The 18,387-nt window shown below is 33.8% G+C and overlaps 2 protein-coding genes and 2 non-coding genes across 4 annotated transcripts; 3 read left to right on the top strand and 1 right to left on the bottom strand.

Moving 5' to 3' along the window:
- Nucleotides 1-14: 14 nt before the first annotated feature.
- Nucleotides 15-6,590, top strand: LOC135662913 (DNA-directed RNA polymerase subunit beta'-like). Its single transcript, XM_065176720.1, has one exon. The coding sequence runs from the start codon at nt 710-712 to the stop codon at nt 2,027-2,029; it is 1,320 nt and encodes a 439-aa protein (XP_065032792.1). The 5' UTR covers nt 15-709; the 3' UTR covers nt 2,030-6,590.
- Nucleotides 6,591-6,924: 334 nt separating this feature from the next.
- LOC135662914 (ATP synthase subunit a, chloroplastic) lies at nt 6,925-14,576 on the top strand. The gene has a single exon (XM_065176721.1). It carries the CDS (start codon nt 7,593-7,595, stop codon nt 8,334-8,336), a length of 744 nt encoding a protein of 247 aa, XP_065032793.1. The 5' UTR covers nt 6,925-7,592; the 3' UTR covers nt 8,337-14,576.
- Nucleotides 13,536-13,607, bottom strand: TRNAR-UCU (transfer RNA arginine (anticodon UCU)). Its single transcript has one exon. It is a non-coding gene; the product is annotated as a tRNA-Arg (tRNA).
- Nucleotides 14,577-15,736: 1,160 nt separating the features above from the next.
- Nucleotides 15,737-15,824, top strand: TRNAS-GCU (transfer RNA serine (anticodon GCU)). The gene has a single exon. It is a non-coding gene; the product is annotated as a tRNA-Ser (tRNA).
- The last annotated feature ends 2,563 nt before the right edge of the window (nt 15,825-18,387 follow it).

The following is an 18,387-nucleotide window of genomic DNA, read 5'->3' on the forward strand; positions in this document are numbered from 1 at the left end:
CGCATATATGCTTCAAGGGGCATCATGGGATAACCATCGAGGTGAGTAGGGACCTAAAGGATCGAATAGAACGATATATAGACAAGTAAATCCCTTACGAGTCCCAAAGTATTCTTTTAAGGGGATTCATCATTTGACGGGAAGTAGACTACTCAAAAATCCTACATTTTTATTTTGTCATAAGTAATTCGGAAAATGAAAGTAAAAAAAGAAGAATGAATCGTTGGTCCTTAGTGGGAACTTGAGTAAGGAGTAGTTCTTTGTTTGTAGGGTTTTTCGAACAAACTTTTTAAATAAGAAAGAATCCCCTTTTTGAGGTAACTACTTGAGCCGGATGAAAGGAAACCTTCACGTCCGATTTTAAAAGGGGGAATCCAATCCTACAGGAACCTATCTCGATTTTTCTTTTGCTAGGCCCATAGCGAAAAAACCTACTTTCTTACGATTACGAGGTTTATTCGAATATGAAATCCAATCTCGGAAATACAGCATACCACTTTTTTTTACTACCCAAGGCTTCGAGACATTTCGAAATCGAGAAATCTCTACAGGAGCAGGTGCTATCAGAGAACAATTAGCCGATTCAGATTTGCGAATTATTACGGGTAATTCATTAGTAGAATGGAAGGAATTAGGGGAGGAGGGGTCCACTGGAAATGAATGGGAAGATAGAAAAATTAGAAGAAGAAAGGATTTTTTGGTTAGACGCATGGAATTAGCTAAACATTTTATTCGAACAAATGTAGAACCAGAATGGATGGTTTTGTGCTTATTACCAGTTCTTCCTCCCGAGTTGAGACCAATCATTCAGATAGATGGGGGTAAACTAATGAGTTCGGATATTAATGAACTCTATAGACGAGTTATCTATCGGAATAATACTCTTACCGATCTATTAGCAACAAGTAGATCTACGCCAGGGGAATTAGTAATGTGTCAGGAGAAATTGGTACAAGAGGCCGTGGATACACTTCTTGATAATGGGATCCGTGGACAACCAATGAGGGATGGTCATAATAAAGTTTACAAGTCATTTTCAGATGTAATTGAAGGCAAAGAGGGAAGATTTCGTGAGACTCTGCTTGGTAAACGTGTCGATTATTCGGGACGTTCCGTCATTGTCGTGGGTCCTTCGCTTTCATTACATCAGTGTGGATTACCTCGAGAAATAGCAATAGAGCTTTTCCAAACATTTGTAATTCGTGGTCTAATCAGACAACATGTTGCTTCTAACATAGGAATTGCTAAAAGTAAAATTCGGGAAAAAGAACCCATTGTATGGGAAATACTTCAAGAAGTTATGCGGGGGCATCCTGTATTATTGAATAGAGCACCCACCCTGCACAGATTAGGCATACAGGCGTTCCAACCCTTTTTAGTGGAGGGACGCGCTATTTGTTTACATCCATTAGTTTGTAAGGGTTTCAATGCAGACTTTGATGGGGATCAAATGGCTGTTCATGTACCTTTATCTTTGGAAGCTCAAGCGGAGGCTCGTTTACTTATGTTTTCTCATATGAATCTCTTGTCTCCAGCTATTGGGGATCCTATTTCCGTACCAACTCAAGATATGCTTATCGGACTCTATTTATTAACGATCGGGAATCGTCGAGGTATTTGTGCAAATAGGTATAATCCATATAGATATAGTTGCGGAAACTACCAAAATAAAAAGGTTGACAATAAAAAAAATGACTATAGGTATACGGAAAAGAAAGAACCCTATTTTTCTAGTTCCTATGATGCACTTGGAGCTTATCAACAGAAACGAATTAGTTTAGATAGTCCTTTGTGGCTCCGATGGAGACTAGATCAACGTGTCATTGGCTCAAGAGAAGTTCCCATCGAAGTTCAATATGAATCTTTGGGTACTTATCATGAGATTTATGGGCACTATCTAATAGAAGGAAGTGTAACAAAGGAAATCCGTTGTATATACATTCGAACTACTCTTGGTCATATTTCTTTTTATCGGGAAATAGAAGAAGCCATACAGGGGTTTTGTCGAGCCTACTCATACGCTATCTAAACTAAGAAATCAGATTAGGCGATGTTCGTGCCCATGGGAATTCGGGTCTCCCCAATTTCACTGGTATCATAATTTCTGAATTTCTGCGTGAATCAAGATTGAGATTGAGGAAAGGAAGTTTTCGAATCACTAACTCAGGTCCATTGTCGAATCCTACTTAGCAGAATAAATATAAGAGGTACTGTACTTATGGCAGAACGGGCCGATCTGGTCTTTCACAATAAAGTGATAAATGGAACTGTTATGAAACGACTTATTAGCAGGTTAATAGATCATTTCGGAATGGCATATACATCACATATCTTGGATCAAGTAAAGACTTTGGGTTTCCAACAAGCCACTGCTACATCTATTTCATTAGGAATTGATGATCTTTTAACAATCCCTTCTAAGGGATGGTTAGTCCAAGACGCTGAACAACAAAGTTTTATTTTGGATAAACACCATCATTATGGGAATGTACACGCGGTAGAAAAATTACGTCAATCCATTGAGATATGGTATGCTACAAGTGAATATTTGAGACAAGAAATGAATCCTAATTTTCGGATGACTGATCCTTCTAATCCAGTATATCTAATGTCCTTTTCGGGAGCTAGGGGAAATGCATCTCAGATACACCAATTAGTAGGTATGAGAGGATTAATGTCGGATCCCCAAGGACAAATGATTGATTTACCCATTCAAAGCAATTTACGTGAAGGACTTTCTTTGACAGAATATATAATTTCCTGTTATGGAGCCCGCAAAGGAGTTGTAGATACTGCTGTACGAACATCAGATGCTGGATACCTCACACGTAGACTTGTTGAAGTAGTTCAACATATTATTGTACGTAGAACAGATTGTGGCACTATCCGAGGTATTTCCGTGAGTCCTCGAAATGGGATGACGGAAAAAATTTTTGTCCAAACACTAATTGGTCGTGTATTAGCGGACGATATATATATCGGTCTACGATGCCTTGCCACTCGAAATCAAGATATTGGGATTGGACTTGTCAATCGATTCATAACCTTTCGAGCACAACCAATATATATTCGAACCCCCTTTACTTGCAGGAGTACATCTTGGATCTGCCAATTATGTTATGGTCGGAGTCCTACTCATGGCGACCTGGTCGAATTGGGAGAAGCTGTAGGTATTATTGCGGGTCAATCAATTGGGGAACCAGGAACTCAACTAACATTAAGAACTTTTCATACCGGTGGAGTATTCACAGGCGGTACTGCCGAGCATGTACGAGCTCCTTCTAATGGAAAAATAAAATTCAATGAGGATTTGGTTCATCCCACACGTACCCGTCATGGGCATCCTGCTTTTCTATGTTCTATAGACTTGTATGTAACTATTGAGAGTCGGGATATTCTACATAATGTAAATATTCCACCAAAAAGTTTTATTTTAGTTCAAAATAATCAATATGTAGAATCAGAACAAGTGATTGCTGAGATTCGTGCTGGAACGTCCACTTTTCATTTTAAAGAGAAGGTACGAAAACATATTTATTCTGAATCAGAGGGAGAAATGCACTGGAGTACCGATGTCCACCATGCACCTGAATATACATATGGTAATGTTCATCTATTATCAAAAACGAGTCATTTATGGATATTAGCGGGAGGTCCGTGCAGATCCAGTATAGTGTCTTTTTCGCTCCACAAGGATCAAGATCAAATGAATGTTTATTCTTTTTCTGTCGAAGAAAGATATATCTCTGACCTATCAATGACTAATGGTCGAATAAGACATAAATTGTTGGATACTTCTGGTAAAAAAGATAAGAAAATTATTGACTATTCAATAAGACCTGATCAAACGATGTCTAATGGTCATTTGAATTTCATATATCCTTCTATTATCCAAGGGAATTCTTATTTCTTGGCGAAAAAGCGAAGAAATAGATTCATCATCCCATTACAATACAATCAAGAACGAGAGAAAGAACTAATACCCTGTTTTGGTATTTCGATCGAAATACCAAAACAGGGTATTTTACGTAGAAATAGTATTCTTGCTTATTTTGATGATCCACGATACAGAAGAAGCAATTCAGGAATTACTAAATATGGAACCGTAGAGGTCAATTCAATCATAAAAAAAGAGGATTTGATTGAGTATCGAGGACCAAAAGAATTTAGTCCGAAATACCAAACGAAAGTAGATCGGTTTTTTTTTCATTCTCGAAGAAGTGCATATCTTACCCGGATCTTCGTTGATAATGGTCCGGAACAATAGTATCATTGGAGTAGATACACAACTCGCTTTAAATACAAGAAGTCGAGTAGGCGGATTAGTCCGAGTGGAGAGAAAAAAAAAAAATATTGAACTAAAAATATTTTCCGGAGATATTTATTTTCCTGGAGAGGCAGATAAGATATCCAGGCACAGCGGCATTTTGATACCACCGGAAACAGAAAAAAAAATTTCTAAGGAATCAAAAAAATGGAAAAATTGGATCTATGTCCAACGGATCACACCTACCAAGAAAAAGTATTTTGTTTTGGTTCGACCCGTAGTCACATATGAAATAGCTGATGGCATAAATTTAGCAACACTTTTTCCTCAAGATCTCCTGCGGGAAAAGGATAATGTCCAACTTAGAGTTGTCAATTATATCCTTCATGGAAATGGCAAGTCAATTCGAGGAATTTCTCACACAAGTATTCAATTAGTTCGGACTTGCTTAGTATTGAATTGGGATCAAGAGCAAAAAGGTTCTCCGGAAGAGGTTCACGCTTCCTTTGTTGAGGTAAGAACAAATGATCTGATTCGAGATTTCATAAGAATTGAGTTAGTCAAGTCCACTATTTCGTATACCGGAAAAAGATATGATAGGGCAAGTTCCGGATTGATTTCCGATAATGGATTAGATCGCACAAATATCAATCCTTTTTTTTACAAGGCCAGGATTCAATCACTTACCCAACATCAAGGTACTATTGGTACATTGTTAAATCGAAATAAGGAATGCCAATCTTTGATAATTTTGTCATCATCCAATTGTTTTCGAATTGGCCCATTCAATGGTTCAAAATATAACAATATGACAAAAGAATCGGATCCCATAATCCCAATTAAGGATTTGCTGGGTCCCTTAGGCACTATTGTACCTAAAATAGCAAATTTCTATTCATCTTACCATTTAATAACTTATAATCAGATCTTGTTAAAGAAATATTTGCTACTTGACAATTTTCAACAGACTTTCCAAGTACTTCAAGTACTTAAATACTGTTTAATAGATGAAAATAGGAGGATTTATAACCCCGATCCATGCAGTAACATCATTTTGAATCCATTCCATTTGAATTGGCACTTTCTCCATCACGATTATTGGGAAGAGACATCTAAAAAAATTCGTCTTGGACAATTTTTTTGTGGAAAATGTATGTCTATTCAAATACGAACCACACGTAGAAAAATCTGGTCAGATCATAATTGTTCATGTTGACTCCTTAGTTATAAGATCGGCTAAGCCCTATTTGGCCACTCCAGGAGCTACTGTTCATGGCCATTATGGAGAAATCTTTTACGAAGGAGATACATTAGTTACATTTATATATGAAAAATCGAGATCTGGTGACATAACGCAAGGTCTTCCAAAAGTGGAACAAATCTTAGAAGTACGTTCTATTGATTCAATATCGATGAACCTCGAAAGGAGAGTTGAAGGTTGGAACGAAGGTATACCAAAAATTCTTGGAATCCCCTGGGGATTCTTGATTCAAGCGGAGCTAACCATAGTTCAAAGTCGTATCTCTTTGGTTAATAAAATCCAAAAGGTTTATCGATCCCAGGGGGTACAGATCCATAATAGACATATAGAGATTATTGTACGTCAAGTAACATCAAAAGTGTTGGTTTCAGAAGATGGAATGTCTAATGTTTTTTCACCTGGGGAATTAATCGGATTGTTGCGAGCGGAACGAGCGGGGCGCGCTTTGGACGAAGCGATCTCTTATCGGGCAATCCTATTGGGAATAACGAGGGCATCTTTGAATACTCAAAGTTTCATATCCGAAGCAAGTTTTCAAGAAACCGCTCGAGTTTTAGCAAAAGCTGCTCTACGAGGTCGTATTGATTGGTTGAAAGGCCTGAAAGAGAACGTTGTTCTGGGTGGGATTATACCCGTTGGTACCGGATTCAAAAAATTAGTGCACCGTTCAAGGCAAGACAAGAACATTTATTTGGAAATCAAAAGAAAGAATCTATTCGATTTGGAAATGAGAGATATTTTGTTACACCATAGAGAATTATTTTGTTCTTACGTCCCATTTCCATGAGACATCAGAACAATCGTTTACGCGATTTCATGATTCCTAAGAGCAGATTCTTTTACTTTAACTATCTTTTCACTTTTAACTATCTGTCTTTTAACTTAACTATCTGGTCCGAGTATTGATTTGGTAAAAAAAAAATAAGTAATTAAAAGACATTAATGGTTTGTACCGTGTATCAACGGTTAATTCCCGGTAGAAGGTTCCATCGGAACAATTATTTATTTCAAAGTACCTCGTCTCTTTGTTAAAAAAATAAAAAAGAAAAAACAAAAAGGAAGTGTGGGGAAAAATGACAAGAAGATATTGGAACATCAATTTGGAAGAGATGATGGAGGCCGGAGTTCATTTTGGTCATGGTACTAAGAAATGGAATCCTAGAATGGCCCCTTACATCTCTGCAAAGCGTAAAGGTATTCATATTACAAATCTCACTAGAACGGCTCGTTTTTTATCAGAAGCCTGTGATTTAGTTTTTGATGCAGCAAGTAGGGGAAAAAACTTCTTAATTGTTGGTACCAAAAATAAAGCAGCGGATTCAGTAGCATCAGCTGCAATAAGGGCCCGGTGTCATTATGTTAATAAAAAATGGCTCGGTGGTATGTTAACGAATTGGTCTACTACGGAAACGAGACTTCAAAAGTTCAGGGATTTAAGAGCAGAACAAAAGATGGGGAAACTCAACCGTCTTCCCAAAAGAGATGCCGCAATGTTGAAGAGAAAATTATCTGCCTTGCAAACATATCTCGGCGGTATCAAATATATGACGGGATTGCCTGATATTGTGATCATCGTTGATCAGCAAGAAGAATATATGGCTCTTCGAGAATGTGTAATTTTAGGGATTCCGACGATTTGTTTAATCGATACAAATTGTGACCCCGATCTCGCAGATATTTCGATCCCAGCCAATGATGACGCTATAGCTTCAATCCGATTGGTTCTTAACAAATTAGTATCCGCAATTTGTGAGGGCCGTTGTAGCTATATAAGAAATCGTTGATTATGATTAAGAATAATTAGTTAATTATTTGGGGATTTTATAGATTTATTGGATCGGTTACTATTCTTGAATTAAAAAAAAGAAAAAACAAAATGGAAATGTGGGCATATTGATAATATGTTATGATGTTATGTGATTTCTTGGTATCCTATGTAATTTCTTGATATCCTAAATATACGATTGATGAATACAATTAGTGATTCAAGTTGGTGAGTTGAGAAAGAGATGGTTGAATCAAAATAATTTATTTTTTGAAGTTCAATTTTTGTTAGAGGACCATATGAATGTTATACCATGTTCCATTAAAACACTCAAGGGGTTATACGATATATCGGGTGTAGAAGTAGGCCAACATTTCTATTGGCAAATAGGAGGTTTACAAGTCCATGCCCAAGTACTTATCACTTCTTGGGTAGTAATTGCTATCTTATTAGGTTCGGTGATCCTAGCTGTTCGGAATCCACAAACCATTCCGACCGGCGGTCAGAATTTCTTCGAATATGTCCTTGAATTTATTCGAGACTTGAGCAAAACCCAGATTGGAGAAGAATATGGTCCTTGGGTTCCCTTTATTGGAACTATGTTCCTATTTATTTTTGTTTCTAACTGGTCAGGTGCTCTTTTACCTTGGAAAATTATACAGTTACCTCATGGGGAGTTAGCTGCGCCCACGAATGATATAAATACTACTGTTGCTTTAGCTTTACTCACGTCAGTCGCATATTTTTATGCGGGTCTTAGCAAAAAAGGATTGGGTTATTTTGGGAAATACATTCAACCAACTCCAATACTTTTACCAATTAACATCCTAGAAGATTTCACAAAACCCTTATCTCTTAGTTTTCGACTTTTCGGGAATATATTGGCTGATGAATTAGTAGTTGTCGTTCTTGTTTCTTTAGTCCCTTCAGTAGTTCCTATACCTGTCATGTTTCTTGGATTATTTACAAGTGGTATTCAAGCTCTTATTTTTGCAACGTTAGCTGCGGCTTATATAGGTGAATCCATGGAGGGTCATCATTGACTAGCTTTCAAAATAGTCTTTTTATTATTATTTTTTATTATATTATTAAGTAAGTTTATCCCAATTCATGCGTGGTTCAAGATAATCCAATTGGTTGGGGAACATAATAACGTATTACTATATGACTTAGAGTTTTAGGAGAAAAGATGGACGGTATTACAGAATTGTAAAAAAAAAAAGAAGGGTTGGGGAGGTTATACTAGATGTATGTAATGTCTATAAGCTCGGACCCCGTCTATGTTTCTAGGAATGATTCTAGAATCCGATTTAATCTAAAAAAAATGCGGGTGGTTTACGTTATGGAAGAAACAAATATATATGTCATATTAGAATGACATTAGATATTCATTAGTTATATAAGGCTATCCCTATCATCCTATATAACATCACTATATTACATAATTACATGCTATTACTTAATTACATGCTATTACTTAATTACATACTATTACTATTTTTATAATCATAACTTCTACTCTGTAATCATAATATAATCCTATACATAATATAAAATATAATCCTATACATAATATAATCCTATAATGATAATATAATATAATAATAATATTAATATAATAATAATATAATAAATATAATAATAAATAATAATAAATAAATAAATAAATATAAGTAAATAAATATAAGTAATAAAATAAGTATTAGTTAACATTAATAATTAGTTTAATAGTTAATATTAATATAAGTATTAATATTCATATGTAAAATATCTAAGTATCAATTAAGTATTAGTTAATATAATCATTTATAATTATATTATCGATAATTATTAGTATTAATTATTACTATATATTGATATTGGTACTACTACATACTTTTATATTACTACATATTGATATATTGATATTGATTTGTATTGGTATTAATTTGATTGATATTGATTGCAGCTCACACTGCATTTAGTCACACTCCATTTAGACGGATTTCAATATCAGTCCTTCTATTTTGTCTGTGATTGTGGATTGAATGAACAAAGAGATGAACTCAAGAATGGTGTAGTAAAGAACGAAGAATTAAATGAAAGAGTGGTTCGAAACAAAGAAATACAATAGTTAGAACTGTATGCATATGGATTTACAAAAACTCCATTATGGGTAAAAACGAGATAGTTGTGACGATTCAGTTCAGTAATTTAGTAATATTATCATTTCAATTCGGAGTTTTTAGTTACTTCGGACCGCTGGATCTTAATGATAAAATGAGTAATAATTCATTGGTTGATTGTATCATTAACCATTTCTTTTTTTTTGTGCGAGGAACTTACCATGAATCCACTGATTTCTGCCGCTTCCGTTATTGCTGCTGGATTGGCCGTGGGGCTTGCTTCTATTGGACCTGGAGTTGGTCAAGGTACTGCTGCAGGCCAAGCTGTAGAAGGTATTGCGAGACAACCAGAAGCAGAGGGTAAAATACGAGGTACTTTATTGCTTAGTCTAGCTTTTATGGAAGCTTTAACAATTTACGGACTGGTCGTGGCGTTAGCGCTTTTATTTGCGAATCCTTTTGTTTAATCCTAGAAATAAATAGAAAAAAGTACCTTACATACTTTTTTCTTATTTTATTAACTTTAACTTGGAATTGCCCTTTGCTTCTTCGAATTATATTTACACTTTACTTATAAATTACTTATTTGTTGAGACAATACGCCAGGAAGGGCTGATTTGAGGATGAGGAATTACCAGATTCGCTTGCTTTCTTCCTTTCTGTCCTTAGCTTAGTACAATAGAAAACTTTTTTACTTTCATTGTTCGAAGCGTTTCAACAAACGAAATAGTTATCAATTGATATGAGATCTAAGACCTAAGTAAAGTATCTTATTGGAAACTTCTTGAAAACTTAAAAAATAATAAATTTCAAACAAATGATTTAATCTATTGCCATTAAATAAAGTGGAAATGAAATTAATAAAAAGAAATCGATCAAAAAAAGGCGAGTGAAGTGATACAAAAAGAACTCTGTTCTTTGTTAGTCCTATCCATAAGAGAGGGGAGCATATGAAAAATGTAATCGATTCTTTCGTTTCCTTGGGTCACTGGCCATCCGCCGGGAGTTTCGGGTTTAATACCGATATTTTAGCAACAAATCCAATAAATCTAAGTGTAGTGCTTGGTGTATTGATTTATTTTGGAAAGGGAGTGTGTGCGAGTTGTGTATTTCAAGAATAGGTTGGATCCATCCAGCTGCACTTTATTTATGGTATTTATAGGAGAAATAGGAAAAAGGTGCACGATCTCGACGAATTACTTCTGAATAAATTAAGAAATCATATGTAAGAACCATAGCATTTCGTGACTTATTGGTAAATCCACTTTGATTCTCTATCAACCAATAATGTGAGACCATTAACATGGTTAAAGCTAAATTGTTTAAAGTCCAGGTAAAACATGGTACTCTTTCTACCACTTCTACCACTACGTTAGTAACGAAATGGTTAAAAAAAAAATAGTTGGTAATTTATTTGATTTGATATAGAACACTCATATCGATAAAAGAATTTGAACCATTTACTAGAAAAATGAGCACTTTGCTTTTTTTATCTAATGCCGAAATGACGACCTATGTATAAAAAAAGAGGAATTTTTGGACTTGAAGAAACAAATAAAAAATATAATAATTATTATTTTCATTTTTTTAAAATGAAAAATGAAATAGAATTCTAAAAATGAAAATGATAAATAAAATACAAAACAAATATAAATAAAATACAAATAAAGAAACAACTTTGCTGACAATTCTAGATTTTTGTCTGGTCTAAGTCGGAAGAGTCCTCCTGATATTCTGGTCTTGTATCAGTTTTGACATCTTTGAATACAAACAGAAAAGAGAGGGTAGGCTCATTACATTAAAAAAGATATGGGAATACCCACACCATAAATAAAACATTAAAAAAGATATGGGAATACCCACACCATAAATAAAATAAATAATTGAGCGTGAGAGCCAAATGAATCGAAAGATTCATGTTTGGTTCGGGAAGAGATCATGGAAGTTTTGAAATTAATGATAAGATAATCTACTTTCATTAAATGATTTATTAGATAATCGAAAACAGAGGATTTTGAATACTATTCGAAATTCGGAAGAATTACGTAAAGGGGCCATTGAGCAGCTCGAAAGAGCCCGGGCTCGCTTACGTAAAGTGGAAATGGAAGCAGATGAGTATCGAATGAATGGATACTCTGAAATAGAACGAGAAAAACAAAATTTGATTAATGCCACTAGTAATAGTTTGGAACAATTAGAAAATTACAAAAATGAAACCCTTCAGTTTGAACAACAAAGAGCGATTAATCAGGTCCGACAACGAGTTTTCCAACAAGCCTTACAAGGAGCTCTAGGAACTCTGAATAGTTGCTTGAATAGCGAGTTACATTTCCGTACGATCCGTGCTAATATTGGCATTCTCGGGGCCATGCAAGAAATAACTGATTAGCCCTTCTTTTTTTAGTTATAGTTTAGGCATTATTTTTATCTTTTCCTTCCTAAAAAGAATAAAGAAACACTAATGGTAACCCTTCGAGCCGACGAAATTAGTAATATTATTCGTGAGCGTATTGAACAATATAGTAGAGAAATAAAGATTGTGAATACCGGTACCGTACTTCAAGTAGGCGACGGAATTGCTCGTGTTCATGGTCTTGATGAAGTAATGGCAGGTGAATTAGTAGAGTTTCAAGAGGGTACAATAGGCATTGCTCTGAATTTGGAATCAAATAATGTTGGCGTTGTATTAATGGGTGATGGTTTGATGATACAAGAGGGAAGTTCCGTAAAAGCAACAGGACGAATTGCTCAGATACCTGTGAGTGAGGGTTATTTGGGTCGTGTTATAAATGCTCTGGCTAAACCTATTGATGGGAGAGGTGAAATTTCAGCTTCTGAATCTCGGTTAATTGAATCTCCTGCCCCAGGTATTATTTCTAGACGTTCTGTATATGAGCCTCTTCAAACGGGGCTTATTGCCATTGATTCGATGATCCCTATAGGACGCGGTCAGCGAGAATTAATTATTGGGGACAGACAGACCGGCAAAACAGCCGTAGCCACAGATACGATTCTCAATCAAAAAGGTCAAAATGTAATATGTGTTTATGTAGCTATTGGTCAAAAAGCATCTTCTGTGGCTCAGGTAGTGACTACTTTCCGGGAAAAGGGGGCGATGGAATATACTATTGTGGTAGCCGAAACGGCGGATTCACCTGCTACATTACAATACCTCGCTCCTTATACGGGAGCGGCTCTGGCTGAGTTTTTTATGTATCGTGGACAACATACTTTAATAATTTATGATGATCTCTCCAAACAGGCACAAGCTTATCGCCAAATGTCTCTTCTATTAAGAAGACCTCCCGGTCGTGAAGCTTATCCAGGAGATGTTTTTTATTTGCATTCACGACTTTTGGAAAGAGCCGCTAAATCAAATTCTAGTTTAGGTGAAGGAAGTATGACCGCTTTACCGATAGTTGAGACTCAATCTGGAGACGTTTCAGCTTATATTCCTACTAATGTAATTTCCATTACAGATGGACAAATATTCTTATCTGCCGATCTATTCAATGCTGGAATCCGACCTGCTATTAATGTGGGTATTTCCGTTTCCAGAGTAGGATCCGCAGCTCAAATTAAAGCCATGAAACAAGTAGCCGGCAAATCAAAATTGGAACTAGCGCAATTCACAGAGTTAGAAGCCTTTGCACAATTCGCTTCTGATCTCGATAAAGCTACTCAGAATCAATTGGCAAGAGGTCAACGATTACGCGAGTTGCTTAAACAATCCCAATCAGACCCTCTCGCAGTGGAAGAACAGATAGCTACTATTTATACCGGAGCGAATGGATATCTTGATCCGCTAGAAATTGGACAGGTAAAGAAATTTCTCAGTCAGTTACGTAGCTACTTAAAAAACAATAAACCTAAATTTCAAGAAATTATATCTTCTACCAAGACATTCACCGAGGAAGTAGAATTTCTTTTGAAGGAAGCTATTCAAGAACAGATCGAACTGTTTTTACTTCAGGAACAAACATAAATTTCTTACTTTTATTCTATTCTTGGTATATTCTATTCTTAGTACAAGAGTAATCATTGAGAAATAGTTCTGATTCGAATGATTCAAAAAGGGTTTCTTAGTATAGCCATTTTTAAAAAGTATAGCCATTTTAAAAATAGATGGAAATAAATTGCGTCCAATAGGATTTGAACCTATACCAAAGGTTTAGAAGACCTCTGTCCTATCCATTAGACAATGGACGCTTTTCATTCCTATTTTATTTTTTTGTATTCTTACTTTCTTTTGTTCGGATAAAAAATCAAATTACACGGAAAATATTTTAGGGAATAAAAAAGAATGCATATCTAAATTGATGGTGCATGTATGTATAATACATAATAAGATGTATAATACATAACATAATAAGATGTATAATACATAATAAGAAATATGGAGCGGGTAGCGGGAATCGAACCCGCATCGTTAGCTTGGAAGGCTAGGGGTTATAGTCGACGTTGCTTGATCACTTTTAACGTCTCTAATTCAAAACCGAACGTGAAATTTTGATTTCATTCGGCTCCTTTATGGAAGATTGATGTATTCCTAGAGAAAATTAGATCCATAACATCTATGTCAGCCTTTCTGTCTGAATGTATCCCAAACTACTCGCTTACTAGATGATCCCTCTAGAGGAGAGGGATTATACCAAATCCGTCTAGTCTAGTTACTTCGTTCCCTATTTCCACTCGCAGGATCCCGAGGAAAAGAATTTGGTTTCCACCGAGCTGAAACAATATGCTGATGGTTCTAGTAAACCAAAACCACCCTTTTCTAGCTTGTTTGGCTTCAATTTCCCTTTTACAACACCAAAATTTAAGATCTAGTTACGATTGGAAATAAACTTTTGTATCTTCATCCATAGATCCTTTATTCATACTCATTCGATTGGAAGAATTGATCCAATTCAAAAAAAATTATGTTTCACGACTCCATATACATAATCCAATTTTCTTATTCAATTTCGAAAATAGAATTTCTAATTGGACTTTGGATACAAATCGTGAGAATGTATGTTCTTCCTCAAATATGCTATTGAGAGGTAAAGGATTAAACCCTTTTAAGAAATAAAGTTTTTGATCGGAGTATGCAAAAAACCGAGAGACCCCTTAACTTTTTAAGTTGTTAATAGAACGAATCACACTTTTACCACTAAACTATACCCGCTACATATACATTATTGTATATGAATGGACTATTTGTCGAACAAGGGAGTGAGACGCAATCAAGATAGCATTAAAATTATAACGTTGACACATATTTAGTCCCGCCAGCCAGGGACTTAAAAGGCGAAGAGCACAAAGCTTTTCTAAATAACATATATAAATTTAAAAAACAGTATAAAGTTATACTTATACTTTTCCTTTGCTGGATTGCTGGCATTCTCAGTCTGTCTGAAGGGGTCATTGAAGCTGGACAAAAAAAGAGGTACTGGCCCGGCCAGTACTTAACTAGGACCAGGCCGGGAGAATAAACCTTTCGTACAAAATTAAAGAAGTAAGGTTTTCTTTCTATTGGAGATACCTGTTTCGAATCTTATCTAAATGGAATTCTTGATATAATAATAATAAAAACTTAAATTCAAATTACTATTAAAATAATTAACTTAAAATTCTAAATTAATACTAAATAAAATTACTTAAATAATAAAAATTAATATATTATTATATAATAATAATATTATTAATTAATAAATAATTAAATAAATAAAATTAATAAAATATAATTATATAATTTATAATTATATAATTTAATTAAATAATTAATATTATTATTATATATAATATTATTAATTACTTAATTATATAATTACTTATAATATACAATTACTTATAAAATTACTTATAATATAATATTATAATATTTAATATTATAATATTTAAGAAATTTTTTATTACATAAAAAAAACCTTTAATTTGTTTTTTCTTTACTTTAATTGAAAATAAAATTTCAATTCCTTTAACCTTTAAATTTAGATTAGAATTTATTAATAATTTTAATTTTTAATTATTCACTTTTTATTTTTTTTTTATTTCATCTGTAATGAAATCTATTCTATAATTAGAAATTTTAATAGAATGTTTCATATTTCTAATGATAATGTTATAATTATAATGTTTAATATCTTTCTTAAATTATAATGTTTAATATCTTTCTTAATAAAAAATATTATATTAATGTCTTTCTTAAACTTAATAATTAATATCTTAAAAATTAAAAATTTTTTCTTTTTTATTATTTTCTTTTCTTTTTTTATTTAATTTCAATTTAAATTGAAATAGTTAATTTCAATTTCATTTGAAATTTTATTGAAATTTCAATTTTATTTAAATTGGGAGAGATGGCTGAGTGGACTAAAGCGGCGGATTGCTAATCCGTTGTACGAGTTATTCGTACCGAGGGTTCGAATCCCTCTCTCTCCGCCCGCTCTGATTACTTGATACTTTCGATTTCGAAGGAATTTCGATTCCTTTATTTTTTTATAGGTAAAGTGAATATATGGAATAGATAAAATAATAAGAAAAAATTAGAAAAACAAAGAAAACTCAATTTTTTTTTATTCCTCACGTCCAGGATTACGTCCCGGATCATTAGATAAGAATCCGAAGATGAAGAGAGAAACAAAGAATATCACTACTGTGTAAACAAAGAGTTTGAGAGTAAGCATTACACAATCTCCAAGATAAGATCATTTTAGAAAAAGGGAATAGATTACCTATTTTTTCTTTTTACCACATATACTATTTTGTTTGATTTGACATCATACCCCCCAAAATGGAGTTTTTTGATTTGAAAAGAAAAAGAAAGTCACTTTTACGAATTTCTTTGTAATAAGATTTTTATTCCTTCCTCACAAAAATTTTCTTGTCATATCGACAATTAGGTATTGTAGGGGACCTAGACCTAATAAACTCCTTACTCACTGAAAGGTCAGAACGAGTAAATAAACTGATCAAAATTCATCTCCGCGGTTACTCAATATACAAGAATTTCCATTTTTTAATCGAGGGTTTATAATTCTAATGTAAGACTTAGCCGATCTTATCCATTTTTATAATTTTTTTTGTCGAATAAATCATGAATGGATTTGGCAAAGTATTAAGGATTTTATCGAAAACTTACAGCAGCTTGCCAAACAAAGGCTAAGAGAAAAAAGAGAACAGGTATGACAGGCATCACATCTACGATTGGATTGAAAACGGCATAAGCTTCAGGCAATTTGGCAAAGAAAAAACTATTCGAATAAAGGACAGAATTAAGACAGATACAGATTAAGCTAAAGATATTAAACATAACAAACATTTCGTTCTTGTAGATTAGATAATTTTATTTTGATTGAGTTATTTTTATAAGGGAAAAATGAAAAAGGCAAGTCAAAAAATCCTTCTTTTTTTTTGAACTCTCCCAAATCAAAAATCCTTCCTTCCATTCTCAAATGAGAATACAAGGAATTCTACTTTCATACATTATCTTAATTGAATTCTATGTAATGATCAATTAACTTTTTTGATTCTATATCTAATCTACATGTGTTGAATCCTAGCAACAAACAAAATACCCCATATGTTTTTATTATGTATTATGTATTTTTTTGGGGGGGGGGATTGACGAATAACTAATTCTAATAATAGTCTTGACTAGTGCCAAACAGGAAAAATGGGGCGTGGCCAAGCGGTAAGGCAGCGGGTTTTGGTCCCGTTATTCGGAGGTTCGAATCCTTCCGTCCCAGATCGTTTCCATCAGAAACAAAAGATGGGATCACATTGTATCCCACATAAAACGGAAAAATCTTAAAGAGAACAACCTTTTCTTTTGTTCTGAATTCTTAGAATGTCTTTTGTTCTGAATTCTTAGAATGAATTCTTAGAATGGATTCTTAGAATCCATTTGATTTATCACAAGCATAATAAAGTGTCAAATACAGGTGGAAGTTTTTTTGAATAAAAAAAAGAGAAATTTGGGGTCTATCATTCACATTCATAATATGCTCGTACTATTGTTATATTCATTATGTCCCATATTCATGAAATATGAATTCTAAATATGAATTATAATTCTCACATGATGCATTCCGAATTGAAGCGTGAAACAAAAGCATCTCTATTCCCTTCCACACAAAGCCTAAAGTCAAAAATAGGGTATCCCAATTTCACATTCTATGTGAAGACTAAAGAGTAGGGAGTTTGTCGTACTAATTTCATCACTGGTTTTAAAACTTCTAAAGCTGTGCTGTGGCGTGGGAAAAAATAGGATAAAAATTGTCTGAATTCCATTTCTTTCTATCTTATATCTTAGATGCCTCAAATGAAAATAATTGTAAATCAATGTAACGTAGCGATTGGGGGGAAATTTTGATATTCCATATATTTTAACTTGATTTTATGGAATTGATGGAAAAATTGTTGAACCTGAAGTAAAACAAAATCTATATAAACTAAAATAAACAAGGCCTACGCTATGCCTATATGTATGATATATATTGTGTATTGTTATTATATTGTTGTATTTCAATAACAATGTTGTTGTATTTCAATAACAATGTTGTTGTATTTCAATAACAATGGCCTTTCACTTAAGTGAAAAGAATTTGTGGAAGGGGATCTTTGATTTTAAAAATATCCATGATTACCCCCAGTAACAATATTCAGATTCTTTCTTTCAGATGAAAGAAAGAATAAGGATCTTAATGTTGCCGTACATGAGACCTTTTCTATTTCATACTCATGAAAATAGATAAACTAGATTATCAATTTACTTCTTTGGTTAAAAGAAAACCAATTGATAATTCAATTGAACATGGTAAAATTTATGTCTCCTTAGGGAATGAAATATCTGCTAAAAATTTTTAGCTACTCATTGTGATTGCGTCGACTTGGTGATTGAATTAGAGATCCAGTTTAGTCATGACTAGAAAACATAGTTCCAGTCATGATGTTGAAGTCGGAGATTTTTAAAACATTTTTTTATGAACTCTTGGTTGGTACT

Source organism: Musa acuminata, unplaced genomic scaffold, assembly GCF_036884655.1.
Source record: "Musa acuminata AAA Group cultivar baxijiao unplaced genomic scaffold, Cavendish_Baxijiao_AAA HiC_scaffold_661, whole genome shotgun sequence".
In the NCBI taxonomy this organism is placed as follows: Eukaryota; Viridiplantae; Streptophyta; class Magnoliopsida; order Zingiberales; family Musaceae; genus Musa; species Musa acuminata.